Source organism: Hoplias malabaricus, chromosome 9 (genome assembly GCF_029633855.1).
Source record: "Hoplias malabaricus isolate fHopMal1 chromosome 9, fHopMal1.hap1, whole genome shotgun sequence".
Lineage (NCBI taxonomy): Eukaryota > Metazoa > Chordata > Actinopteri > Characiformes > Erythrinidae > Hoplias > Hoplias malabaricus.
The window spans coordinates 29870071-29896139 of record NC_089808.1 but is presented as its reverse complement, the minus strand read 5'-3'; the positions used below and the strand labels follow the sequence as shown (position 1 = coordinate 29896139).

Genomic DNA, 26069 nt, shown 5'->3' with positions numbered 1-26069 from the left:
ATAGTTTATTACAGGGTTTTATAAAATTGCCAAGTACATTTAAGAATCATTGTAACAAAAAAAAGGAAAAGAGGAAAAACATTCATATTTAAACTAAGTAAAATGTGGATTTGTAAAAAGAAATAAAATTATGTACAGACAAACTCAACAATCAACAAAGAATAGAACATGTAGTCGCATGGCACTTAATATAAACATACCTCACAAGTGCTTCTGTGTTTATTAATATTAACTAAATGCAATGATAATATTGATAACAGAATAATTACAATAACATAAAACCATATTAACATTTAAACACTGTTTTACAATATAACTGCCATTCATATTCTAAATATAACAATATTTACCAACAGACTTTATTTATACTAGAACTCTATTCTGAAATATAACAAAAATAGCACTTCAAATAATATTTATTACAATAATATTAATAGGAATAATATTAGGGTATTAGACAATGCAAAAAGGCGTTACCCATGGCTTTCTAAAAGGAGTGTATGTCCCAAGCCCTCTTTGCTCAAACAATCATCAATTGCTTAGAACTTGCGCACTACTCTAGCAATCTACTTTCTGTTAGAGAGCGTTACACTGGAAGCAGCAGACTGTAATTCAACATCCATTTATTAGTAATTGAATTTTTAATTGAAATCAGTGGCATGGTTTATCAAAACAGAAGTCCTTCGCATGATGTGTGGTAGAAGTGATAGAGGTCCTCCACAGAGTTTTCCACCCAAGGTCCTAGTGCCTCATTTTAAATCCCACTGCAAGTCACTCACATAAACAGTTCCTGTGAAGTGGCATCGAAAAGTTCACAAAAAAAAGAGAGAAAGTTATAAAGATAGGGAGATAGAGACTGGCTGATGATTAGCGAGTGTGTCATCATCTCCCTTCATTGACCTTTTTTTTATTCGCATTATAATGTTGCAAAGTGGAGCAGCAGGGAAAAAATCATCATCGTCATCAGAGGGCAGATAGTGTTCTGCTCCGTCAGAACGAAACCAAATCAGCTCTCAAGCAGCAAATATAGTGACCAACAACCTCTGCCTCCTGTAGTGATGTCATCTCCCTGTCTCTTATTCAGTTCATCAGGATACACACTGCATTATGAATGACTTTCTCCTTCCCAGAATAGCTTGATTTGCGAGTCTTTTGCTGATTTATACCCATACACACACACACACATACATACGCACACACTGAATACACATCTGAAGTCATTTGACATTCTGCAGGTGGCCTAATGCTATATCTTGTTGGTACAGCATCCTATGTTTAAAAAAAAGGTCATATAATGATCAAAGCAACATATATGCAGGAAAGTTTCATACTGACGTTATGATATCAGTGTAGCATGCATTCGTTTACATAATAGCAATATTCAGATTTTGATTCTATACCAATCACATTACTCATATGACCTGTTGATGATGGAAACATATGCATGAATACATGTGTTGCTTTTAAACACTTTAGTTTGCCACAGTACAAGACATGTGCATTTTTCAAAAAGGGCATAACAGAATGCTGACACAACTTCAGAGGTTTCCAAAACCTGACACACAGATATCATTAAAAAAATAAAAATAAAATAAAAAGCACAGGTTGAGTATTTTCACGTATTCAAGTCTCTCACACAGACATATATTATATACACACACGTCTCATTCACTCACACTCAAACTTCTTAAAAGAATAATATGATAAAGAATAGTCTTTTATGTGCAGGTACAGATAGAACATAGAATTAGGTTAGTCTGTAAGGTCCTTCTATACTACATACACACCTGAGTAAATCCATCCTCCTTTCATTCTTTCTAGCTTACACTGTTTCCTACACTCCTAAATGCCTGAATGAAAACCTAAACATCCCTAACACACACAAACAAATAACACACACACACACACACACATGCATAATAACCCTGAAAAACACCGCTGTACTGAACCTCATTTCAGGCCGTAATAACATTGACACTTCCTGTCCTTGCTCAGATTTGGCCACTTTACTGTGATTACACATTTGGCCACATACCCTGTGACATCTGCTAAGCTAGGCACAAATAGTATGACTAACCTTCTTTCCTTTAGAACTTTCTAGGCCTCCGACGAACATTCGGAAACAGCTTCTTTCATCTTGTGCACTCCCATATTATCTCTTAATGATGTAGCCTTATTTTTAGTTTGTTTGTTTGTTTTTTTCCGTTGATGTTTTTGTGTATTTTATTACATTTTCTTTTTTTTTTTTTTAGAAAAAGAGTTAGACTGTACATTTTTGGCAGATGAAAATGACATCTTGAAATTACAAAGAAGAGAGTCTCTCTCGACTGATGGTTTGCCATGTGAAAAGGCAAATATTTCAACAGTAACTGTCAAAAGGCTCCGCCCACTTCTCTCATCCACTTACTCCTTTTCCCTGCCAACTCCACCAACCAATCACACTGTGGCACCCAGTATCTCGTCCGACTTGGCCATGATCTGGTTCTGGTTGGAGTCCAGGCCGAAGAACTTGACGCGGAGGCCGTCAGTGGGGTGGACCACAGGCACGGAGACCAGGCGTGGGAACGTCCGGCTGGCCAGCTCGAATCGGCTGCCCCCAGCCAGCTCCACAGCCAGCAGCTTCAGAAAGAGAGTGGCTAGCTGCTTGCCCAGGCAAGACCGGACACCACCGCCAAAGGGCAGGTAGTGGAAGCGGCCCTCGCGGTCCTCACTACGCTCTGGACTGAAGCGGTCAGGGTCAAAAGCTTGGACATCTTTAAAAACAGCTGAGGTGTCGTGAGTATCACGGATGCTGTACATGACACTCCAGCCTTTGGGAATCTGCACACCCTGTATGAGGAATAAGTGATGATAGGAGGGGGGAAAAAAGAAACAGAGGAGAAACCATAGTGAGTGAAAATGTCTACATTCATACAAGCAAATGGAGCTGATTTGTGGATGAACAATCATACAATTTAAGGCATGTGTGATGATAGCTTACACTAGCATCACAATACCCCAGCGCAAAACTAAACAACTTCAAATACAAAACCAGTCTTTGTAATCTGATTACATTTGTGGGAAAGGGAAATTGTGATGCATGCTTAAGCCTGCCACTTACGTCTAACTCAAAAGTCTGCATGGCGGTGCGGTAGCCTCCAGACACAGGGGCGTAAAGGCGCAGGACTTCTTTGATGACACAGTCCAGGTACTTGAGGTTGTAAATGCTGTCCAGTCGAAGCTCTCCCTGGCACAAGCAGCCGTCATGCAGCAGACCACAGCTTCGCAGCTCCTCACGCATCTTCTCCAGAACTGCAGGATGCTGCAACAACTGCATGACCAGGGAGGTGCTTGCACTGGCCGTGGTGGCAAAGGCAGCAAAGATCAGCTCGATAGTGGACTCCTACAGAGAGGAGAAGAAATATAAACTCAACATACAAACAATGACCATAGGAGACAAATTCAATTGGATTATAACCTTTACATAATCTCTCACTGAACCCAAATACAACTGATTTCCGTCTGGCAATTCCAGACTTTCTTTCAAAACCCTTCCTCAAGGACAGCGGCGTGGTTGATCCATTGTTTACAGTGTTGTCTATGATATATGATACACCTATTTAAATGCTGATTGAGTTCCAAGCTGTCCTAGCTTCCAAGCTGTTCCGAGCTTGTAAACAGTGGAGGAAAGTAGTCAATGCACCTCATGTCGCATTGACTACAGCCCTAGGAAACAAATGGAGCACTTTTTTCTGTTTTATTTCCTTTTATTTATTTACTTATTTACGTAACATGCTGTAAATGACTAGCTCCACTGAACTATGACACTTTATTTGAGGCTCCGTGCTCTTTCTATAGCTTTCTTACCTGGACATGCCCTTGGATGTCAGCTCAGTTTAAGCTGAAGAACTCTTATTTGGTTTCAGCTTGGAATTGATTTTTCTGATTTGCGAATCAATTCATGTTGGTGGAAACGTACCAAAAGATTCCATATTAGGTTTGCGAATGGGTCCTTGTATCCTTGAATTAATCCATAGCTAGACTTTGACAGGACCGTAAACTTCAGGCAGTGATGTATCCAAAGATATCACCTTGATTTTGACCACAATGATATAGGGACATGGTCCTCCATCAATAGTCTTAGTGTCAACCTGTTTACACGTTCAATATCATGCCCAATGAATTCTGGGTAAATACACTTCCATGAATTGTTTTGTAATGCCTCATGTTGGAGCATCTGTGGCTGAGACTATCCTTCAAAACAGCAGGCGTGTGACTGGTCACTGTGAGTGTCAGTCAGACTTCAATCTTGGCTACATTAAGTGCTGAAAGGCACCAGACACTCCCTAGAGAGTCTGGCAGTGAGAGACTGCCCCATCAATCACACCAAATACACACTTCCAGCTAGCAATATGCAATTTGAATTGTACGCTGAAAGTAAATACTAGGTATTTCATGTTAGCTGGAGTTTAGTAATTAATGTTGACTTGTAGTGGAGATATTAAGCTTGACTCAACACTATTTGTTTATGTTTCCAAAGCTTCCAAATTGGTATGGTGGCAATTGGTTCTAACTCAGTATTTAGGTATGAGGGTATGTAAATTTTGCATTTTTACTCATGACACACGCCTCACATGTCCTTCAACAAGTGAACACTCTTGCTAGGTAAATATGATGCAGATACAAAATTCAGGAGGCAAGGGTGACAAATAAAGGTTATTGAGTATCTCACTGCACTTAGAGAGCCCTAGTTATAAGCTTTGAACAGCCTTCTATGGTTTTTGTGAACGAGAATGGGGGCTCCCTCTTTCACTCTGAGGCTTGGCAGTCGTCTTGCAGAGGTCAGGTTTTAGCTTTGGTTTGTTTTAATGGCATGTTAGTGAGCCGGTGCCGACAGGCATGAGGGAGCCACCCGTCTGCTGCTGTCTGAACACGGGAGCAGAGTGTCTGTCCAGAAAAGAGAACCCGCTCAGAAACAAAGTGAAAACCCCTGTGTGGAAAGCACTAGATGCCTTTGTGTCGAACAATTGTGTGAATCACAGAGATCAGAGAGATTGAATTAAGGTCGGCTAATCTTCAAATCTGCCAATTTCTATTCAACGACTTAGACTGTGGCCCCAATCCTGGCTTCTTTATGCATAGTCACACATTCTGGCCCCAGAGGAGGGGAACCAAACAATGCACTTCAAATAAAGCTCTGTGTTTGGGCACTGTGTGCTCCATCTCAACAGAGGGATTAATAAGAAGCAGGACCAACCTTTAGCTCCTGCATGCTGAGCTCTGTCCCATTCTCCTTGGCGCTTGACTGAAGCACATCCAGAGCATCAGTGTAGTCCTTCCCTTGCGTACACAGTGGTTTGTCCCTGATTGCCTTTTCGATGGCTTTCTGAAGAGCATCCCTTGCCCGAATGCCCTATACAGACATCAATATTTACAGCATTACTATGGCTGAATGAAGGTCTTTGGAGGGAAAGTATAAAGAATAAATTTGGATTAAGCTGGCTTCTGTGGCCTCTTACCTTTCTATAGCCGCTGAAGGGCAGGTCAATGGGCAATGAGAAAACATTGTCCACAAACTCCTGGAAGGTGTTAAAAAGAAAGCGCATCTCCTCATCCGAAACACGGAATCCAAGTAGCACGCGGATGGCCATATGGAAGGACATGCGCTGGGACTCTCGATACACATTGATGGGTTCTGGGTTGGAGCTCCACACCCTCAGGGTCTCCTGGATCACCTGCTGAATCTTGGGCAAGTAGCTCTCCAGAGCCTCGTGGCTGAAGACCTTGGCAAAAATCTGAGCAGGAAGGAAAGGCTGATTCAGTTTCAGCTTCGAATACAAGGAGTCTTTCACATTGCAAGATATACATTATTGCTGTTGTACATTCAGGTCAAGGGTCATGACTCCAGTTCTGGAGGCATGAGTCCAGCTTAGTCTTTTATTTTTCTGCCCTTAACTCAGCAGTTATGCTACTTTTCCACTGTATAGTACCTACACTACTCCACTCGATTGTCTTGGTGCCTGGTCCGTTTTCCACTATAATAATTTATTTAATCAGATGAGAACAAATGGACATCTGCAGTTCTTAGTGATTGACAAATCTCTCCGTAAGCGCTATGGTTTTCAAGGTCAAGGTTTACATCTTACATTTTAGTCCCTACTCAGATAGGGTTAGCGTTGGAACCAGCACAGAGCAGGTAATAAAAAAGGACTTGCTTCCAGGCTGCAGGTACCAGATTTGCCTAATGGAAAAGCAACAGAGCCAAGTAGAGGAGGGACAATGCATAGGAAAAGCGCCTTTAGTGAGCAGGAGTAGTTTTGTTTGAGCAAAACAAATAAATGAAACCATGTTGAAATTGACACCTAACTGGGAAATTGAAACATAAAGGATGAAAATATTATAAAAGAGACAGGGTATCCGGCATGGATATTACAATTTAAATTCATATGAAATGAATAGGAAGGGGACAGTGATGATATCCATGTGCATTAAACAAAGGCATTTGCTTTGCTAACTGAATAGAAGGTGTAAGGGTATGTGCCTGTGTGACTCAGCAAAGCTCATGGGCACATAGGTCTCAGTGTGGGGAACTCGAGTGTGTAGGTAGGTCTTGGCATAGAGAGGCATGCGGTTGGTGTACCTCTCCAAATCTCAGACCTTGACTGGCAGTTCTTTAAACTATAAACACACCTCCGCAAAGAAACCTAAAGCCGCCAGCATTTCAGTCCTGCTCTGCATTAAGTACGCTCCACGAGTTTGAAATAACAAAAATAAAGGCATTTTGATATATGAAGGACCCTGAAAGTACCCTGGGCATGCTTTTTGACACAGGTGTGTGAAATGCATTTTCAAGAACCAAAAACTACACCTCCCACAATTCCACAATTCCGCTGACCTCTGAAACCGAGACCAAGCACGGCTATGCTACGCTCAACAGAAAAACGGACAGAAATGTCATCTAAATATTATCCCGACGCCACAAGTCAGCAGCTATAGTCCAGGTTTATTTTCCTTTGAGAAGGGAACATGGAACATTCTCATTAATTCACAGGTCTCCACTATTTTAATCACCCCTCCCCCGACCTCTTCGTCCCCGCATTATAGCGGAGCTGGACAGAGTGAGTTTCCTTCTCCATCAGCAGAGAGAGAGTGAGCAGGGAAGGTAAGATTTTCCTGGCCACAGCAGTGCATTTCTAATGTGCCTCAGTCGCGCAGGTTTGTTTGGTGAAATAACATCCATGTTCCCCCTTAAAAACTCTAGCTCCGCTGACTAACAATAGCACGTTTTATATGCCATCTCACCCCAAATACCTTGGCTGTGCACCACTTTTCCAGCGCTGTAAAGATGATGGAGGCGTGGCCAGTGACAAAAACTCAGGGGTCCTCCCTCCGTCTCACTTTCTCTAACTGTCTCGGCCCATCACTGCATTTCTCTCCCCTTCCCCCATTTAATCCCCTCTATTCACTCTGTAAATCATGGTCTCATGGTCTCTCTCTCTCTCTCTGTTGTGAACACACATTCCAACAGCAGTGAAACCTGAGAGACCAATGTTCTGAAGCTTTTAAAACTTTAACTCTAAGGGTCCGTAGTTTCACTTTCTCTCTTGAAAATGATTGCACATGAAGCTAGAAACATCAAGAGTCAACTTCCGTCCCCACATCCATTACTCTGTCGATGTTGAGCTTCTTATCTCTATTGTTATTTAAACGCCTCTCACTGTTTGTTCTAAAAGAAAGTGATAAATGAAGGTCATTCATCTTAGCTAACTCTTCTAAAAAGATCAGTGTATGTTTATATGTGTGTGTGTTGTGTCCAGACTTCCATTAGCTCCTGTTGAGCCATAGGCCGTTCACTAAAGAGCACACATATGTGATTCATTGCAATACAATAGCACATTCCATGCTTATTCATGTATGGGTCAGCAGCAGTGTGCTCCAGGGCTTTTGTTTTCCCTCGTGGAGAGTACAGTGTCTGCAGTCTGCTGCAGAGACGTCAGTCACATACAGCCAACGCCAGGCCACATCATCCAGGGAAACTCCATATATTACTGAAGAAAATACTCTTCAGCTACTTCTCTGTCTTCCTTGGGCTCCACCGTTCACATACATGCTTTCACATAGACCTTCTGAAACTCCCCCGGCCTTAATAATTTCCATATGCCTTAAATTATATGAAGCAGCTCGAAGCTGCTGGTTTGAGCAGAATGTAAAGGTTTCTTTCTTCATTCTTTCTTCTCTCTCTCTCTCTCTCTCTCTCTCTAACACAATCCCTTATTCACAGGCCAAAAGCTGCCGGGAAGCAGGTGAGCTCTAGAATTAAAGGACTGTGCCCTCTACTGGATACTTTAGAAACTGCAGCAGTTGCTGAACCATTCAGAGTAGAAAACTCATATATCGCTCTGTGGAGTAAAGGAGGAAAAAAAGCATTTGGGTCTTTCAGAGGTCACCTAGATGGACGTTACTGTGAATTGGAGAAGGACCAGTTGGAAAATGCCATTAACAATGGGGATAGTCCTCTGGGGCGTAACCTCTTAACCTTCTCCAGCAGCTCCCTCAGTGTGATCTCCAACTCCGTCCCTCTCTCTACCTGCTTCTGCTTAGCGGAGAAGAGAACACTCTGGCATGCTGGGCTAAAATGTGTGCCAAAAGAACAACGAAAACAGGTGGAGGAGCTTGAGGTCCAGACGAGCACTGCCGAGAGAGAGCAGCAGAGCGAGACAGACGGCGACAGTGAGACATAAACACAGTAAAAAACTGTAAAAGGTCAATTTAAAGACCATCTTTAGAACATTGCAGAGCTGTACCTCCAAATCATCATCACCCAGTCCTAACCACCCTCTAAAAATAAAGCTATCAGAACTGGTTCCTTGAACCGATGCCATAGAAGAACAACCTTCGGTTCCCAAAAGAACTTTTCAGTGGGTGGCTCTTTAAACTGGTTTTATGAATTAAATACGCATGTGATGAATTATTTTCTTCGAGTCTGAAGAACAACTAAAGGGCTTTCCGAAGCTAGCATCCCAGCCAAAAAACGTTCAGGAGACTATTTTTAAAGAGCACAATCCTTATTTAAGGGATTTCCAGGAAACTGAAACTCATACAGGAGGCTGAGCCAGCACTGAGTCTTAAACACAGGCCTCACAGAGCTCAGCGTCCATCACATGAGGTGGCACACGGCCTCTCCTCCATCCAGGTCATTTCTGGGGCCAGAGATCCCAGAAGGCTTAGGAGTGCTGGAGGGATTGGGGTCTCACCCCAGCCTCTGTTTGTGTTATTGTTGTGAATGTTGTTTTAGTGTTCAGGGCCCCGAGGCAGCACACGGGCCTCCTCATGTAGCTTTAGTGATGGATTAGTCTCCAGAGCTCAAGGGCTGAGTCTTATCGCTGCAAAATCCCAGAACAACCTCTGCGTGTGCTGAGGGGAAAGTTTCCATCATGGGCCGGGTCACTCAGCGGTGATAAGGCGGAGATGAACGTGAGGAATTTGTTCATCACTAGACTGTGCAGAAAGGATGCATAACAATATCAGGGGATTTTATTCACAGTGGAGTTTTCAAGTTTTCAAAAAGAAACAGAAAAAAGGGCCTTGTTTTTAAGCCTTGGGGAACCCCTACACGTCAAATTTGGGCCAATTTGAGAGCTGAAGTGGGAATTTAGAATAATAGCACTAGCATCTACCTTGTACTTACTGTTATATGCTATTATACTAATGGAAAATGGACAGCAAGACGATTGCTGACCAGATATTTTGGGAAAGGCGGTGTATTCTACAAGGAATTGTACACAGCAGATGTTCCACAGTCAGTAATTATATACCTACAAAGTGCACCTCTACAGTAGGTGTACATGATAAACTGGCCAGTAAGTGCAAGTAGCTCCATGTTCCTGATAAACCAGTACTCTGTGTAAACATGCAGATAGACGATGTATGCCCTAACTTAGCAGAGTATGACACCACAGGCCGTGTGAAGTGGGCAGCGGGGGTCCACCCTGCCGCAGGCCTGTGGGGGGATAAGGCCGTCTTTGTGTGTCTGAGGCGGCTGACTAATTAGTGGTCATTAGTGGGGCTCGCGTGAGGCCCTGGGCCTGCAGGATTAAACAGACTGATTACACCCCTCTGACCCCTCAATGAGACAGGTGTGTGTGTGTGGGGGGGAAACCTGATCCCTTATGGGTCTGGATGGGACCAGATGCACAAAAAGGGGCATTCTGGCCCTGGACAATAGCACCAGAGCGGAGGATGAAGGATTTATAATATTCTGCTAGATCCATGATTGGAGGCTGTTATGGAGCGACTGCAAAGGCAAAGAAAAGAGAGCGCGGATATCTGCCCCCAAATCAAAGAGGGACAAGAGCGAGAGAATGGTGTGTACTTCTCTGTCTCCATCTGACCTTCTATCTCTCGCTTCTTCTTTCAGTCCCTGTTCTAGAGGTCCCTGTCTGTGCCTTCTTTCTCACAGTGCTCTCTCTCTCGCTCTCAGACTTTATCTCTATGTCTCTCTCTCTCTCACTCAAATTCAAAGTTGCTTTATTGTTAAAGCTATATTCAATATCTTTAGAACTGAGTCCACAGGTTTGTGTGTGTGTGTGTGTGTGTGTGTGTGCAATTACTGAATATTCATTAATAGTCTGTAACCGCTTATCAAGTTCAGGGTGGCGGTGGGTCCGGAGCCTACCTGGAATCACTGGGCGTAAGGCAGAAACACACCCTGGACGGGGCACCAGTCCTTCACAGGGCGACACACTCTCACACACTCACTCACACCTATGTGCACATTTTAAGTCACCAATTCACCTGCCAACATGTGTTTTTGGACCGTGGGAGGAAACTGGAGCACCCGGAGGAAACCCACGCAGACACAGGGAGAACACACCAAACTCCCCACAGACAGTCACCAGGAGCGGGACTTGAACCCACAACCTACAGGTCCCTGGAGCTGTGTGACTGCGACACTACCTGCTGCTGCACCGTGCCCCCCTATTACTGAATATGTATAATATAAATACACCATATGTCCAGCATTTCTTCTGAAATGAAGGGTAGAAATAAGCTGTTTGTTCCCCAGAGGTAACAGCTTCTACTCCTGCAGAAATCCTACTAGATACTAAAACATCTGAGTGAGAATTTGATGGCATTCAGCTAAGGAAGTTGGCCTTGTCCTTACATCCCATGTGTGTGTTTGTTTGTGTGAATGGTCCGGATAATCGTACCTTCCTCCTCTTGCGATGAATGTCTCCGATGGAGTTGGCGAGGCTATTGGGACCCAGTAGAGTGCTGGTGCTCTGAGGCCAGTCCACTGTGACCAGGTTGTGTTCCCCCATCAGCACTTTGCGAACGTTCTCTGCTCCTGTAACTCTGATCAGTGGCCGGCCCAGCAGGTGGGTCTTAAACACGTTGCCATACTTCTGCCTCCGAGAGGCATGGAACCCAGCACCCTTTACCAAGGAGAGAGGGAGAGGGAACAGAGGGGAAGAAAGCAAGAAAAGACATGATCAACATGCTGCTGCTTCATGAATGCAAAGAAATCTGTGCAGAGATATAGTTGTGAGGTGCTTGAAATATAATGGACATTAATGCAAATAAAACTTTACGGTTTGACCATTTAATACTGCTCAGTGACACTATAGCTGATGAGCTGAGAGGCTGTTTCTAGTTTATGATGTGTTGACTGAAATTATTATTTTATTCATTATTTTTTTGTAAACGCTTCATCCCTTTCTGGGGCGTGGTTGGTTTGGAACTACCACACTGGATGCCTGTCCATCACAGCATCACACACTCACTCATTCACTCACACCTGTGGACACCTTCCAGCATGTGTTTTGGACTGTGGGAGTATTAGTAGCATCAGACGGAAACCCACTCAGACACAGGGAGAACACATTAGACTCCTCACAGACAGTCACCTCCGGTGGGGATTGAACCCTGGATGGATCCTGGAGCTGTGTGTAAATGACACCACCAGCAGTGGCACTGTGCTGCCCCCACTGATAGTCTCTTGATTTGATCATGTGCTCTGCTTTTGCCATTCTGATTGGTTGTTTCGTTAAACATATCACACAAATTCTAAAAATTTTAAATTGACTCCCAGTCTTGACTCTGGGAGCAGATATCTGCAAACATTATCCACAGAATGGTTCGCCCCTGGGATCCCCCTACAGTTGCAGAGTGTAATTCATATTTACAGCACTGTCCAGATATCTTGGGGTGTGGGGTGGGGGCCCTACCATGCTCCAAAATTACATAGTGCAGTTTCTACAGTGCTGAACACAGGCTCTATTCTCCCTGCTACAATTCAGTGAAGCAGCACAATTATTTGAAAGTTGTAATTTAACACTACATAGTGTTGCTTTAGTGTATTCTGTAGTTCTCAGACAGAGTAAGATTGGTTAATGCAGTGAATGAACATTGTCTGTAGACCCCAGCCTGACCTTCTTACAGTAAGCTACAGGGCTTTTGGTGTAGTCTGTGGGATATTACAGTATGAAGGAGGTGTTAGCATTAATGGCCATTTAGAGGAAATGGTGTTAGCCACCAAGGATTAACCCACTCATTTGTTTGTGTTTAGCAAAAGTGCAAAGGTCTAGCTAGTGGCATTCCCTGTAAGTGGGTTAGTGTTGGTGGTTAGCAAGAGGCTCTAAGCTAGCCCCTGGTATCATGGGAGACATAAACTAGCATTTCATGAGAAGATAAAAGAGGTGGTGTTTCCTGTTCCCACAGAGAGGTCTGTTATGTCTGGAATTGTAACCATGATGTTCTGTAAACTTTAAATCAATGTAGTACTAATATGCAGATTACACAAGTTGCTCCTTTTCATCATATATGTGCTAATTTTAAACCAAGTTCAACCAAGAATCCTGACAACAGACAAGCCCTCCACCTGACTTTGAAGACACGATTATAAGACAATAAGCTTTTTGTCTTTGAATGGACTTACTTAACTTAACAATAACTTACTTAAAAGTTGACCAGAAACAGGAAGGAATTATTAGGTCCACTACAACAGATGTAATATGTCAGATTTAAAGGGGTTAAAGACCAAGGGCCCATGTGTGCATTCTGCAAATCTTTGCTGTCCAATTAAAAACACATATCTCAAAAAGAGTCATTTTAAGAGCTAAAAAACCTTCTTAACTTTGAATAGAGGTGAATGTTAAAAGATTGTATTCCAAGTCATTTTGGAGCATTTCTATTGGTCCAGTCATACAATGCCATTCAAACGAAGCAGCTTTCTGCTAATGAGACGATAGAGACAGAAGGAACGAAGGTGTGGAGGTGTATGAACCAGAGATATTGAGCAACAGAGCTCACACAGAAGGTTAAACAGAGAAGAGCCTCATGGCCCTGGACCAGCCAGGCTAGAATGGTGCTGCCTAATCAGAGCATAATGGCTAATGATTGGTGTAGGGGTGTGGCCGGAGGGGAATAATCGCAGCACCATTAAGTCTTTCTCAGACAACTACTGTGACGTGAAGCAGAGCTGAGCCCTGCACGCACTCTGGGTTTAAGTGGCTAAGACTGTAGATTTGCTGGTGGACAAACAGGATTTTTGCATATTATTCTTTAACATATTCCGTATTTATTTATAACATTGATATTATAAATATATGAATTATTTGTATTGTATTTTAAAATGGGTTTAAGTAAGTGATTTAAGTGTGTTACACATCCACAACCTCTCTTTAATCCAATGCAGCATAGGTATGCATGTTCATACAGGCTTTCAATACCCATGAAAACACTTCCATACTCCGGAGAGCCATGTTGAGCTGTATCTAACAGACCTATGAAATAAGGGTCTATGGCAGAGCTCTAAGTAGTCAAGTATGTTGCCCTATGTAATGCGCAGTAATTGACTGCAGCCCTTGGGACCTCTGCAATGCACATAAAGACCCACTGTAACCTCGCAGCCTCACAGACACACACACTCTGATCCCACAGCAGGAAGCTTACTCGAAGCTGTTTGCTCCCTGTGCCCCCTCCTCCATCCCTAGGCCAAGATTTGTGACCTGTTTCTCATAGCATGCTACACAAGCTCCAGCACACAGACGCTTCTTTTGGGGGATAATTTTAGCTGCATGGAGGGCTTTTTTCCTGTTTGTTTGGCTGTTTGAGAGGGCAGGCCTGAATACACTCCTCCTCGCCACACTGGTGCCGTGTGTGTGTGTGTGTGTGTGTGTGGGTCTAAAGCCTTAAATATGTGACCACACTAATGATATGTTCAAAAACATGTCAGATGCATGTCACAACATTAAAAAGGAGAGGTTTGCGTGTGCCCAGGTAAAATATTATATTTTTCCATTTGGTTTATTTTTTTCCTCTCAGTCTCTGTTTACATTGTGATTTAGCATGTTTCCATTTGAAACTGTAGACGCTTCTGATCTGAATTTGCAGATTGCATCTCATTGCAGGTTTCTGTCTGAACTGGACATGTTCCAGTGTGAATTTTTCCAGCCTGAACTGGGAGTCTTAGTTGTTGCCTGAAAGGGGGAAGCAGCAGGAAGACATGATCAGTTTGCTCAATTAGAGGCTAATGCTCAAATAAACTTGTTGTGGTAAAAATCAGGAAGAGATCTGGTCTAACTAATGTACACTGCATTACCCTCACTTTGTGAAAGCAGTTGTATTCATTCCGTCTGATCTCTCTCAGGTGATGATCTTAAATATGAAGAGAACATTAATGAAGAAGCTATAATCTCCCAGTTCCTCAAGTTGTTTAAAGATTCTTTTCATTTAGTTTACTTCATCTCCAATGTTTGTGGGTTTACTTTTCTGATTCAGCCATTTTCCCTTCCCCTGTTCAGTCTTTTCCACTTTTAGCTGCACCCTCTCTACCTCACATTTGAACTTTCCTTAGCCTCAACTTAGCCGTGACTTTTACACTTCTTTTCCTTCACCTCTGCACTTAGCCTCACTCTCTTGAGAATCTACAAGCAAGCTTTAACTCAGTGACCCCCCCACCACCCTGCCCCCGGTGACCAGCTACTGTGAAATAAAAGGAAATAACACTATGGGCTATCAGATCACACTTCACAACAGGGTTATAAGATGTGTTTGTCTGGGTTTACACTTCTCTAACGTTTGTGGGTCCAGTATTGGCTACTTCTTCTACTTTTGTTTTTGGGGTTGGTAACCATTTAAAAAAGATCTACAGAAAATCCTAAGACTAGAATAGAGCTTTACCCGTTGATGCATAATGTTGACAGACTTTTTTATGTAATTATACAAATGCCATGTAGTTGCTTGGTAAGAGCAATGTAATTATGCAATTCCATTTAAATAGCATAAACACTGAAACTGATATCTCTAGAATTCAGTAGTTAAACAGTGTGGCTGATGTTTTACCCTTTGGGAACTCTGGCTGGGTGCCCCACACACACATGGCAAGACAGGATTTAGCCAGACTAGGTGTGTAAATGGTGGAAAGTGTACAGGGGCACAGGGGTATTTGTGTGTGAGTGTGTGTGTGTGTGTGTATGTGTGTGCAGTAGAGGTTAGATGGTCAACAGTCAGCTAACACTCAGTGTACAGTTAATGTGAGGAGTTAACATATCAAGTGAGTGTGAGGGCAAGGGGTAACAGTAGCTCACTCACGCACACACACTTATAAAAACACACTTAAACACACATACACATACATCCAAATCCATGTGTAGAAATGAATGTAGCATCTTTCACCACATTGCAAGAGTTGTGTTTGCGTGTACATTTTTTTCCCCTCTGGAATGCAGTTTAGCTCTATGCTGACACCTAAATCCCACCATAACACCCACTGTTAAGTTTGTGTGAGTGTGTGTGTGTGTGTGTGTGTGAGTGTGTGTCTGTGTGTGTGTGTGTGTGTGTGCGCACACGCTCGTCCCTTCCTGCTCTCCTCTCAGCAGTGGGGCTGTACACTGCGCGAGAAAGGAGCCGTTTTTGGGGCAGAACGACAGGCCAGGGACAAGGGCGTCTTTCACACACACACAGCATGGGAGCTCTCCCACACACACATGCATAAAGAAAACTTCAGCATTGCTCAGACTCTTCCATATGTAACAGTAAAGTACCTGGGCACAGAAATGCATGCTGCAGAGCACTAATCTACACTCACTTCCACACAGCACGAGTCAAAAAGCTATTCCAATTACTAGACAGTTAGATATTTAGAGCAAATTAAAAGTGAACCTAGGTCACAGAAGCCAGTGGGTGAGGTACTAGGGAATCGAGCAAGAACCTGAGACAACTGGAGGGAGATGGGAAATCAACGTATGAACGGAATGGAACAGAAAGCAACCACCTTCTAGATACAGTAGTGAACACTGTTACGGTATTTGGCAGATACGTCCCCAGAGCAGCTCACAGTTCCCTTACAGAGCGGCTAATAGAGTGCTAGGGGTATTGCCCAATGACTCTGAGGAGTCTAGGGTGGTTTTTCTGTCTTTGCTGTCTGTGTAGTGAAGGGCACTCACTCTGCAAGACCAGCCATTCCAACAGATCACCACAGTTGTGTACAGCTGATTTCCAGTGCTCGTATTGAAAGCAATGTGTTTGTTACGGTCTGAATGCACTAACAGATAAATCAGTTCAGTATTGTGTCTTTTCACATAGACATAGTGTCAAATGACAGATGCTAACGAAACGAGCAGCTCCTTTGGAGACTGATCTGTGGAGTGGAGAATGAGCTGGTAAATGATCATTGTACAAGTACAACAAAATTAAGCTTAATGGAGCTTAGCATGAGTCAATCAAATGAGAAACCGCAAGTGAAATGAGCACTCACGAAGCCCAGTTAGTCAAGTGAAATGGGAACAAGCACTTGAGTGCAGAGAGAGAGAGAGTGACTGAGTGATGGCCAGAGACAAAGCGACATTGGCTGCAGTGTAATTCACAGGCGTCTGAGTCTCTGGGCTGGAAATAGCCGAGCCAGGGCTGGACGAAAGGCGGAGGGAAGCTGGACGGGGTGTGGCAGAACAGATGACATTTGGCCAGAAGGTGAGAAATGTCCGCCCCCTTCTCTTCTCGCAGGGCACCGAGGCGCAGACGTGCAGAGAAAGCTGAAGAAAAAAAAAAGAAAAAAAAAAGGAAAACCCCAAAAGGGCAACTGACGCACGAAAGCGCCACACACCCTGGAAAAGCAATGAGGTAATAATCTGCAGCTTACTCTCTCTCTCACACACACACACACACACACATACAAACACTCCTCCAAATACATACACACACACACACACTTGACCCATTGCCTGTGCACGCGCGCAGCAATGAACGTGCAGTTGTAGCTGTCGTCGTAGACCATCAAAGGAATATGAGGGGACGGGTGTTGTTTACATGACCCTCCCCTGTCCAAGCAGCTGTCACTCAAAGCCCAAATGCTGGACATTCATCCAGAGTGCTGCATCAGCACCACAGCTTGTTCTCCGATACCACAGAAACAAAAAAGCACGGTGACCGCAAGAGAGCCGAGAGAGCGAGCAAGGCTTTGGTCAGAGAAGCACACGGAGGACGAGGAAGATGTGGGTACGCTCCGGGGCAAAGAAAGAATGAATCTCATGGTGGAGTTGGGGTTTTGTTCTTTTGTTTCCTGCTCTTAACCCACATGTATTTAGTCTGTCAGGCTTATTTATGTGGAAAGCCCAGAAAACCCTGGAATGAGGGGGATAGCAGTCTTGGGAAGGAGGAGGAGGAACGAGGAAACAGGCGGATTGATAAACGGATGGGGAACGTGTTTGGAAAGCGGGATGAATAAGACGGATAGATGCACAAACAGAGAGATGGACTTTTGGACTCGGGAGTCCTGGATACTGAAGGAGTAGCATGGACCAGATGTGTGGAGGTGCGCCTGTGCTGAAAACACAAAACACATCTGTACTGCACTCAGACGTCACATCGCGGCTGGCCAGGCCTGGCTTCGGCGGTGAAGAGGTTAACCCTCGCTCAATACTTTCTTTTACAAAAAAGGAGTATATCCAATATTTTACAAGGGGGTGCAATAAAGGGGGCTGCTTTTTTTTCCACTGCTTCCCTTTCACACACGTCCTGCAGCCTCAACTACAAACTAAAAACACAAACTTGTGTGTAAATTGGACACCGGGCGAGCCTCCCCGCTCCATAAATGTAGCCTTTGTGTGGCAGTGGAAATGTTATACAAATGACCCCTTTATTACAACCACAAAAACTCTTTTAATTATATTTATTCAGATCGGCGAGGGGGTGACCCAGGCACCGGGGCGCTTAGCGAACGGATGGGGGTGGGGCTTTTTTTTAATGCTATTCCAAGCACCTTCGATGTGTTCCTTTGGTAGCAGACTGCCAGAAGCAGAAGGACGGACAGAAAGGGTCACATAGGAAAAGAAGAATGACAGACAAAGCAGAAGGATTTGAAAAACGTAATCCCTGTTTAGGTTGGCACTCACGTCGGCTCCATCCATCTCCACCTCCCTGGCTCTCCCTGCATTTTTTTGGCACTCTCTCTCTCTCTTTCTCTGTCTCTCTGCAGCTCCGACCCTCCTCCCTCCATCTCCCAGCATGTGCGAGAGCCTTTGGACGGCTCTGTATCTGCTTGGCCGTGCTGTTTATTGATTTAGTGCTGCAGGTAACAACGGTGCAGAGGGGACCTCTCCACGCTAACCTGCACCTTCAGTATAAATACAGCTAATACGTTCATTTACTGCAGTGGCCAGCTGGAATCTCTCAGGATGTGTACATTGGACACTTTCCACCGGGCTATAGGAGAGGGCGCGAAAGACAGGCCATGGGGAAGGAGAGATTAGAGGAAGGGGATAAAGGAGGGAGAAGTGGAGGTCCCATTATTCTGCCATCCATCACCCCAACATTCCCAAAAAAAGAGCCCCTGCACCCGGCTGCCAAAGTGGGTGCTAGGGCGGAGTGAAGGGTGAAGGGAAAGCATGGGGTCCTAAAGCCTTTACACACTGAATGTGACATGAATAAAGGTATGAATACTAGGAAAGTTCAATAAGGCACCAAACTTAGCCTCAATGAAGGTGATATTTTAAAACATTCCTCATTACATTCAGGAGGTTTATGTGAAAAATAACGTTCCAACCGGACAAAGTGTGACACTGGGAAACAGCGTGACATACGAGGCAGGGGGTCTGTGCCTTTAGAGTCTGTATTTTCATTTTTACAAGAGACAAAAGTCATGTAAATGAAGGCGATGTTGGCTATTTGTGTTAAGAATGTGATTTTCACAAACTCTTCTCTCGCTGCAAAACACTGTTTAAGCACTGCACATGTAAACAGCGCCAATCCCAACCACGGTGTTCTGATTATGGCCTGGTTTTTGAGTACGACAGGGCTTTAGAACTCTGCCAGATTTCAGTTTCTGAAGCAGAACCTGGTTTTAAGGATCACAGCCCCATGTCACACAATGACGAAAGAATTCTTGGTGGCTATCGGAATAGGTTCATTTACACCAGGCCTCTGCGAATGGCTGACCTCAGTCCTGACCTGGGTGGAGGGATGGTTCTATCCAGATGTGGGAACAATTTGAATAAATAATAACATTCATAAAGCGTTAGTGTCATGGCGATAGAGAACAGCAGCTAATCCTGTTAATACGACAATAGCTTCTTGATTCATTTTCCAGTCAAGTCAATTGTTTACACTGTGTGTGTGGAGGCAGCAAGAGGGACGTGAGCGTGAGGAGAGTGTAGCCCGCTCAACAATAAGGAAAGCTGATGCAGGAAACTCTTAAAGATGAACACATGGAGCAGTTTATGGTTATTCTTCCTGCAGCCGCTCTTATGTTCCGAAAGAGTGGCATTAATCAAAAGCAGCATTGTGAAACACTGCTATGAGACAAAGCACAAATCCTGAGGTTTGGGCCTTTGCTGGGAGAAAATTCAGTTGAATACGCTTGGATAAGACCACGAACAACAAGACCGCATTTGTTCGTTTTGCAGAACTGAAGATGTATTTGGAGTAAAAGATATCATCTGTTGTAAATATCGGACTGAACTGCCTGAGTGAGTGTCCTCTGCCTGTGCTGTGGTGGGAATACCCTGTGCACTGCGGCTGCACGTGGAGCTGGATGCAGGGGTGAAGCAGAGCAGGTAGGAATCCCCTCAAATGTTCTGGCACCCAGCTCAGCTCCGAGCGAAGTGCCAGAACCCACCAGCGGTCTGAAAGGAGAGTAAAGCTGGCTGAACAAGCCCGGCCAAGGAGAATGGGCTCCCCTTTGACCTGGAAACAGTATGTGGAGAGAGATTAGGGTTGTTCAGTGTGCTGTGAGTGCTCACCCCGGGACCCTCTTTTATTCCAGCTCTCTCACTGCACACACACACACACACACACACGGTCCCCACCTCCAGCTCCCACTGCCAAGCCCCCTTGCCACCAGCTTCTTTCTCTCCACTCCTCTCCAGAAAAGACAAGAGGCTGTTTGAGGGGTCGGTGGTGCGTTCCAGGGGTGAAAGAGGGGCCATGCTGCCGCGCTGCCATTCAATCCTGCTTCATGCCCGCTAATCCCGGATGAGCCGAGGAGGAGGGAGAGTGAAAGAGTGAATGGCTGACTGAGTGAGAAGCGAGAGTGGCTGCTGGTGAGCGAGTGAGTGAGTGAAGAAGTGAAGGAGTGATGGAGAGCAGGTCCATTCTAAAAAGGAAAAAAAAAAGGCTGATGGTGCTAAAAAGGGCATGGAGCTTTGCCGTAGAAGAGCAGCATCTGGTTCCCTCAACCCCTCCAATGAGGAGGAACCACCATGAAATTCATACTCTATGTTCTACAGCAATAAAAGGCTTTCGTGGGACCATCTGTCCAAGTCAGCAGAAAGGTCCAGATACAGCAGAGCACGACTTTTGTTGGTGCTATCCAGATTCTTTGGTGCTATCCAAAGAATGAACTACATTCACATCTGAATGGTTCTGAATGAAAGCTCATGTTTCTCTATAGTACCTTTAATTATTTAAACTTCTAAAGTAAATACTGTATATAAAGAAAAGGTAGTTATGATTTATGCTGTATGTGTGTGTGTGTGTGTGTGTGTGTGTGTGTGTGAGAGAGAGAGAGAGAGAGAGAGAGAGAGATCCCATATTAAGAATGCTGATCAGGGCCCAGGCCTTGTGGCCTTCCTCCCAACTGGAGAGGGGTGAGAGTATGGCCCCCTAGAAGAGGGCTTTGTGCCCCCCCAACAGAAGCGATCTGGGTCAAGGCTCAGGGGGGGCTGAGAGCTGGAAGGGCAGGAGAGGAGAGAGACAGAGAGCTCTTCGCTGGTGCCCGCTGAGTGACCTGTGCCCTGGACAGAGCGTGGCAGCAGGCCTCTCACACACAGCGCAACGGATTGTGCTCCCCACCATTCACTCAGTGATACAATTAAACTCATTGGCTTAAGACGGCCATTCAGTCAGTAATGAGTACTAAAGACTCCTCCATTCTCCGGCATTTACACCATGACATCGATGTTCTCTACGAGTTCTGGGGGCGCTCATGGCTCCAGGGAGAGGACTGAGGTGAAGAGCTGGGGCTGTAGGCTTTCAGACATGTCTGTCATTTATAGCAAAAGGGTCTGAAGAAGAAGGCGTCGTCGTTGGCCGCTGGGTCATGTGTGTGTGTGTGTGTGTGTGTGTGTGTGTGTGTGTGTGTATTTTGAAAGTAAACAAATGCAGTGAAAGACAAATGTGTTCAGTGGTGAAACTTCCAATAACTGTAAATACACTGTCAGAAAACAGGTTCTGTAGTACAAAATACAGCAGAGAGAGAGAGAGGGAGAGAGAGAGGCACCTAGAGATAGGCAGAGAGAGAGAGACAGGGATTCAATTGAGAGAGAGAGAGGGAGGGAGAGAGAGAGAGAGAGAGGGAGAGAGAGAGAGAGAGATTGTCAGATAACACATTGCTGTTGGCAGAATGACAAATGATGGGAGAATTACATTTCGTTGAGCCTCGCGCCCTGTGTGTGTGTGTGTGTATGTGTGTGTGTGTGTGTGTGTGTGTGTGTGTGTGTGTGTGCTCAGAGACTGTACAGGGGTCTTCTGTGCCAGTGCGCAGCGCGCGCCTCAGAACGGAGTGATCCGCGGAGCAAGATCTGTCCCAAAAACCATCTGGAAGAACTTTACACGAGGGGAGTCACGAAGAGGGAGCAGAAGGATATGAGAGCGCGCGCACGCGACCAAGACAGAGAACACTGGAGACATACGCGGACCCCGTGGACTAGACGCATAATCCTGTGTGTTTCTACAGAGTTTACGCAAAGTTAATCAGAGTTACTGCACGTTATCACGCATAGGTTACGTTCATTTTCGTTGCCGTGTGAATGAACGGCCATTCTGTCCCCTTCACTCAAACATTAGGGTCATTATAGAAGCGCTCAGACCTGCCCCGCTATGAGATAAGTGCGCACGAGGGGAACTGACCCAGACTGGACAGAGAGCCCAAGAGTTATGGCCAGCGCTGCCCACTCTGTGGATCTCCTCTCACACCAGCAGACATACCCCTTCAGCTCTGCGCGCGCTGCTGGAACAGACTGTTCCCTCCTCAGACAACAACAACAAAAACAGCAGCGAGCACAGTGGTTGTACACACAGATATTTAAATCTATCACCGCGAGCCTGACTCAGGGCTGTTGGCCGGTGCGCGCGTTGCCAAATGCACGGAAAGTCTCTTGGATCTGGGTCAAGTTTGGAGAAACTAGTGAAGCGCGAGAAACGACCAGATTCTCTCTCTTTCTCTCACACGCACGTGCACACATTCTATTACTCCCATATATTCAGTAGCAACCATTTCCAATACATTAAACAACATGAGTGGGGCGCGTGCACGGAGCTCTCCCTCGTGCTCTCAAGCAGAAACCTCTCCAGAAGCGTTCGTATTTCAAGCGACTGTTCCGTGGCAAGCGCGTGCTCTCGCGCGCACGGATTTTCCAGCAGCCTCAGCCAAGTAACCATTAGTGAAGGAGACCCAGGTGAAGTGACCAGACGTGGCAGGCGCCCCAAGTCTAAATGAGACCCACACACACACACACACACGCGCGCGCGCTCCTACTTTGGACTCGCGCACGCTTTTCCACTACAACCGAGCCGGGTTACAGAGCGCGCGTCACGGGGACAACAGTAGCTCTCTCTCGTGGTGCGTGCCAGAAGCCGGTGTGTGCCTGTGTAATACAGTCCTTTGCGCACACATACACACACACACACACACATTATAGATAGATAGATAGATAGATAGATAGATAGATAGATAGATAGATAGATAGATATGCAGTCACACACACTGACCGCGCACATATTGACATCAACGCCTTGCGCACGTGTTGAAAGTTGTGATTATCATTATCATTATCATCAATTTAACCCCTTTGTGTCATTCATGCATTCATTTATTCATCCAGGAGAGAGTCAGGATCATTGACCACAAGGCAGGAGAAAAACAGATTACTTCAGTCCATTACAAGACAACACACACTCACCCAGTCACTCTCACAGTCACCCAGTCACTCTCACATTCACCCAGTCACTCGCACAGCGCCCAGTCGCTCTCACAGTCACCCAGTCACTCTCACAGTCACCCAGTCACTCTCACATTCACCCAGTCACTCGCACAGCGCCCAGTCGCTCTCACAGTCACCCAGTCACTCGCACAGCGCCCAGTCACTCTCACATTCACCCAGTCGCTCTCACAGTCGCCCAGTCACACGCACAGCGCCCAGTCACTCTCATATTCACCCAGTCACCCCCACAGTAGCCCAATCACTCTCGGTCACCCAGTCACTCTCACAGTCGCCCAATCACTATCAGTCACACTCATCCAATCACTCTCAGTCACCCAGTCGCTCTTTTCGGACTCCCCACGCAGACACGGGGAGACGGCACCACACTCCTCAAAGACCGTGACCTTTGCGGAGGATCACACTCAAGACCTCGAGACCGTGGAGATGTGCGGCAGAGGCATCTCCAGCGCCCACACTTTGCACCAAGGGAAAACATACTTAGTTTGCGCGCGTGTCCAGCGCTGTATGGACACGTGCGCCTGAGCAGACTTTGCGCTCAACGCAAAGAGCATGAGAAACAATTCTGACACGTGTCCTGTTATTATTGTGCGTGCGTGTGCGTGTGCCGGGCTTACCTGCAGGATCCAGTGGCAGGTCTCTCCGATGACTGGGAAGCCCATGGAGCCTTTGGGCATGGGCAGCTTGCAGTTGCGGTCACGCGTGGCTGTCCAGCGCAGCTGCCACAGCTGTTGAGACACGGCGAGCAGCAGCGCCACGGACAGCACGCACGCGGCCAGAGTGACCAGCGCCGAGAGCACGTCGAAGCCTTGGAAGAGCATCGCGGGGTAAGAGAGAGAGTGAGAGGGGAGGAGGTGGGAGGGGGGCGTCAAGGGGGAGACAAGGAGTGAGGGGCAGAGGGGGCTTCTGCTGGACAGGTAGTGGACTTGTGGACTGCTAAGCAGAGGCGTGCCACTGGATGAATTCAATAAAATACTAATATTCCTATGATTATTAATAATGATCACAGCGTCCTAAAGCTCGAAATGAGAGCAGCTGGGGCTCTAAGTGGAGGTCAGACCTTGGGAGGTCATTTTTAAATCATAATAATAATAAAAGAAAAAAATCAAGTTTAAATATATAAAAAGTCCTGTTCTGATCCCTGACCTGTTACACACACACACACACACACACACGGACACGAAGAAGTCCTGAGCTGGGTCTTCGCTCCTCCAGAAAGAGAGTGAGAAGCAGGAGCGGCTGCTGGAGGCTGGACTGAGTGGAGGAGTAATCCTGATCCTGGGACGTCTGCGCGCGAGGAGATGCTGAAGGCTTGGAGCGCGAGGAAAGCTCCAACTCTGTCTCTGTCTCTCTCTCGCTCACACACACACACAAACTCGCTTACTCTCGCTCTCGCTTCTTGCACACTTTCGCACTTTCTCAACGGGAGTTGGAGTCGCTAGTCGAGCTCCCAATGTGTGTTTATATAGCGGAGGCAGCGAGGCGGCGGTGCGCCAGCGCGCGCGCGGCTCGCCCCCCCAACCCCCCACACCCCCACACCCCCCCCACCCCACCACCACAGACACACACACACACACACACACACACCCTTTCTCTCTCTCTCTCTCTCTCTCTCTCTCTCTCTCTCTCTCTCTCTCTCACACACACACACACACACACACACACACACCCCACCCCAGCGTGGCGGGACGAGACGGGACTGGGGGAGGAGAGAGCGAGCGAGAGAGAGAGAGAGAGAGAGAGAGAGAGAGAGAGAAAGAGGAAACCAGGTTAAAAGTTTGTGTTTCATTCGGAGTCCCCCCTCTACCGTCAGCTTCAGCACCTGCGCGCTCCCGCTCCGCTATAGTCCGCTTACAGAAGGGGATGAAGCGCAGGAGCCACCAAGCGTCCCTGGCGCGCGCTCCGTCCAGTCCAGCGCGCGCGTACGGAGCTGCGCGGAGGCGCGCGTTAAACATTGCGCAGTGACGGAGCCGGGCGCTTACTGTCAGCGGTGCGTCATGGCCAAAGCTGGGCGCTGGGGAACTGCGCGTCTGACTCAGTGTTCCAGGGGCTACAGGGGTCAGGGTTAGAGGAACGGCGCGGTGCGCAGGACTGCTGTTTCACTGCGGGCATGTCTGTGTGTGTGTGTGTGTGTGTGTGTGTGTGCAGTGGTGTGAGTAGTGTGTAAATGTGTGAAATGTGTAAAAGCAAAGCGTGTTAGAAGTCCAGGAACCGACCCTGTGTCGGGGTCAATGTTACTTCACTTCTTTTTGGTTTGTTTGTTTGTTTGATTGTGGTGTAGGGAAGGCATTTCTTGGGGAACGTGCGTCACAGCGCACACACAGAGAGAGAGAGAGAGAGAGAGAGAGAGAGAGAGAGAGAGAGATGGATTCTGTTTAGCTATTGATGCCTTAACTCTCGAGCGCAGGGCTGAGCGCGCAAGCAGCGTCCACTCAGTGTCCTCGCGCGTCTGCTTGCGGCGCGTGCTTGAGCGGAGTTGCGCTTTCGTTGAGTCGCGCTCAGCTCAGCATATGTAATGATTCTGGTCCGAGAGAGAGAGAGAGAGAGAGAGAGAGAGAAAGAGAGAGAGAGAGAGAGAGAGAGAGAGTCCAATAACTCTATTTAGCTATTAACCCTTTCCAGCACTGCACTTTACTTATCCACAAACAGTTAAAA

The 26069-nt window shown here is 46.0% G+C and overlaps 1 protein-coding gene across 1 annotated transcript; it reads right to left on the bottom strand.

Moving 5' to 3' along the window:
* Positions 1-24827, bottom strand: cyp26b1 (cytochrome P450, family 26, subfamily b, polypeptide 1). Its single transcript, XM_066680897.1, has 6 exons — positions 24032-24827; positions 11190-11414; positions 5499-5774; positions 5237-5392; positions 3101-3382; positions 1-2829 (listed from the first exon to the last, which is right to left on the bottom strand). Exons 1-6 carry the CDS (start codon positions 24233-24235, stop codon positions 2437-2439), a joined length of 1536 nt encoding a protein of 511 aa, XP_066536994.1. The 5' UTR covers positions 24236-24827; the 3' UTR covers positions 1-2436.
* Between the last annotated feature and the right edge of the window lie 1242 nt (positions 24828-26069).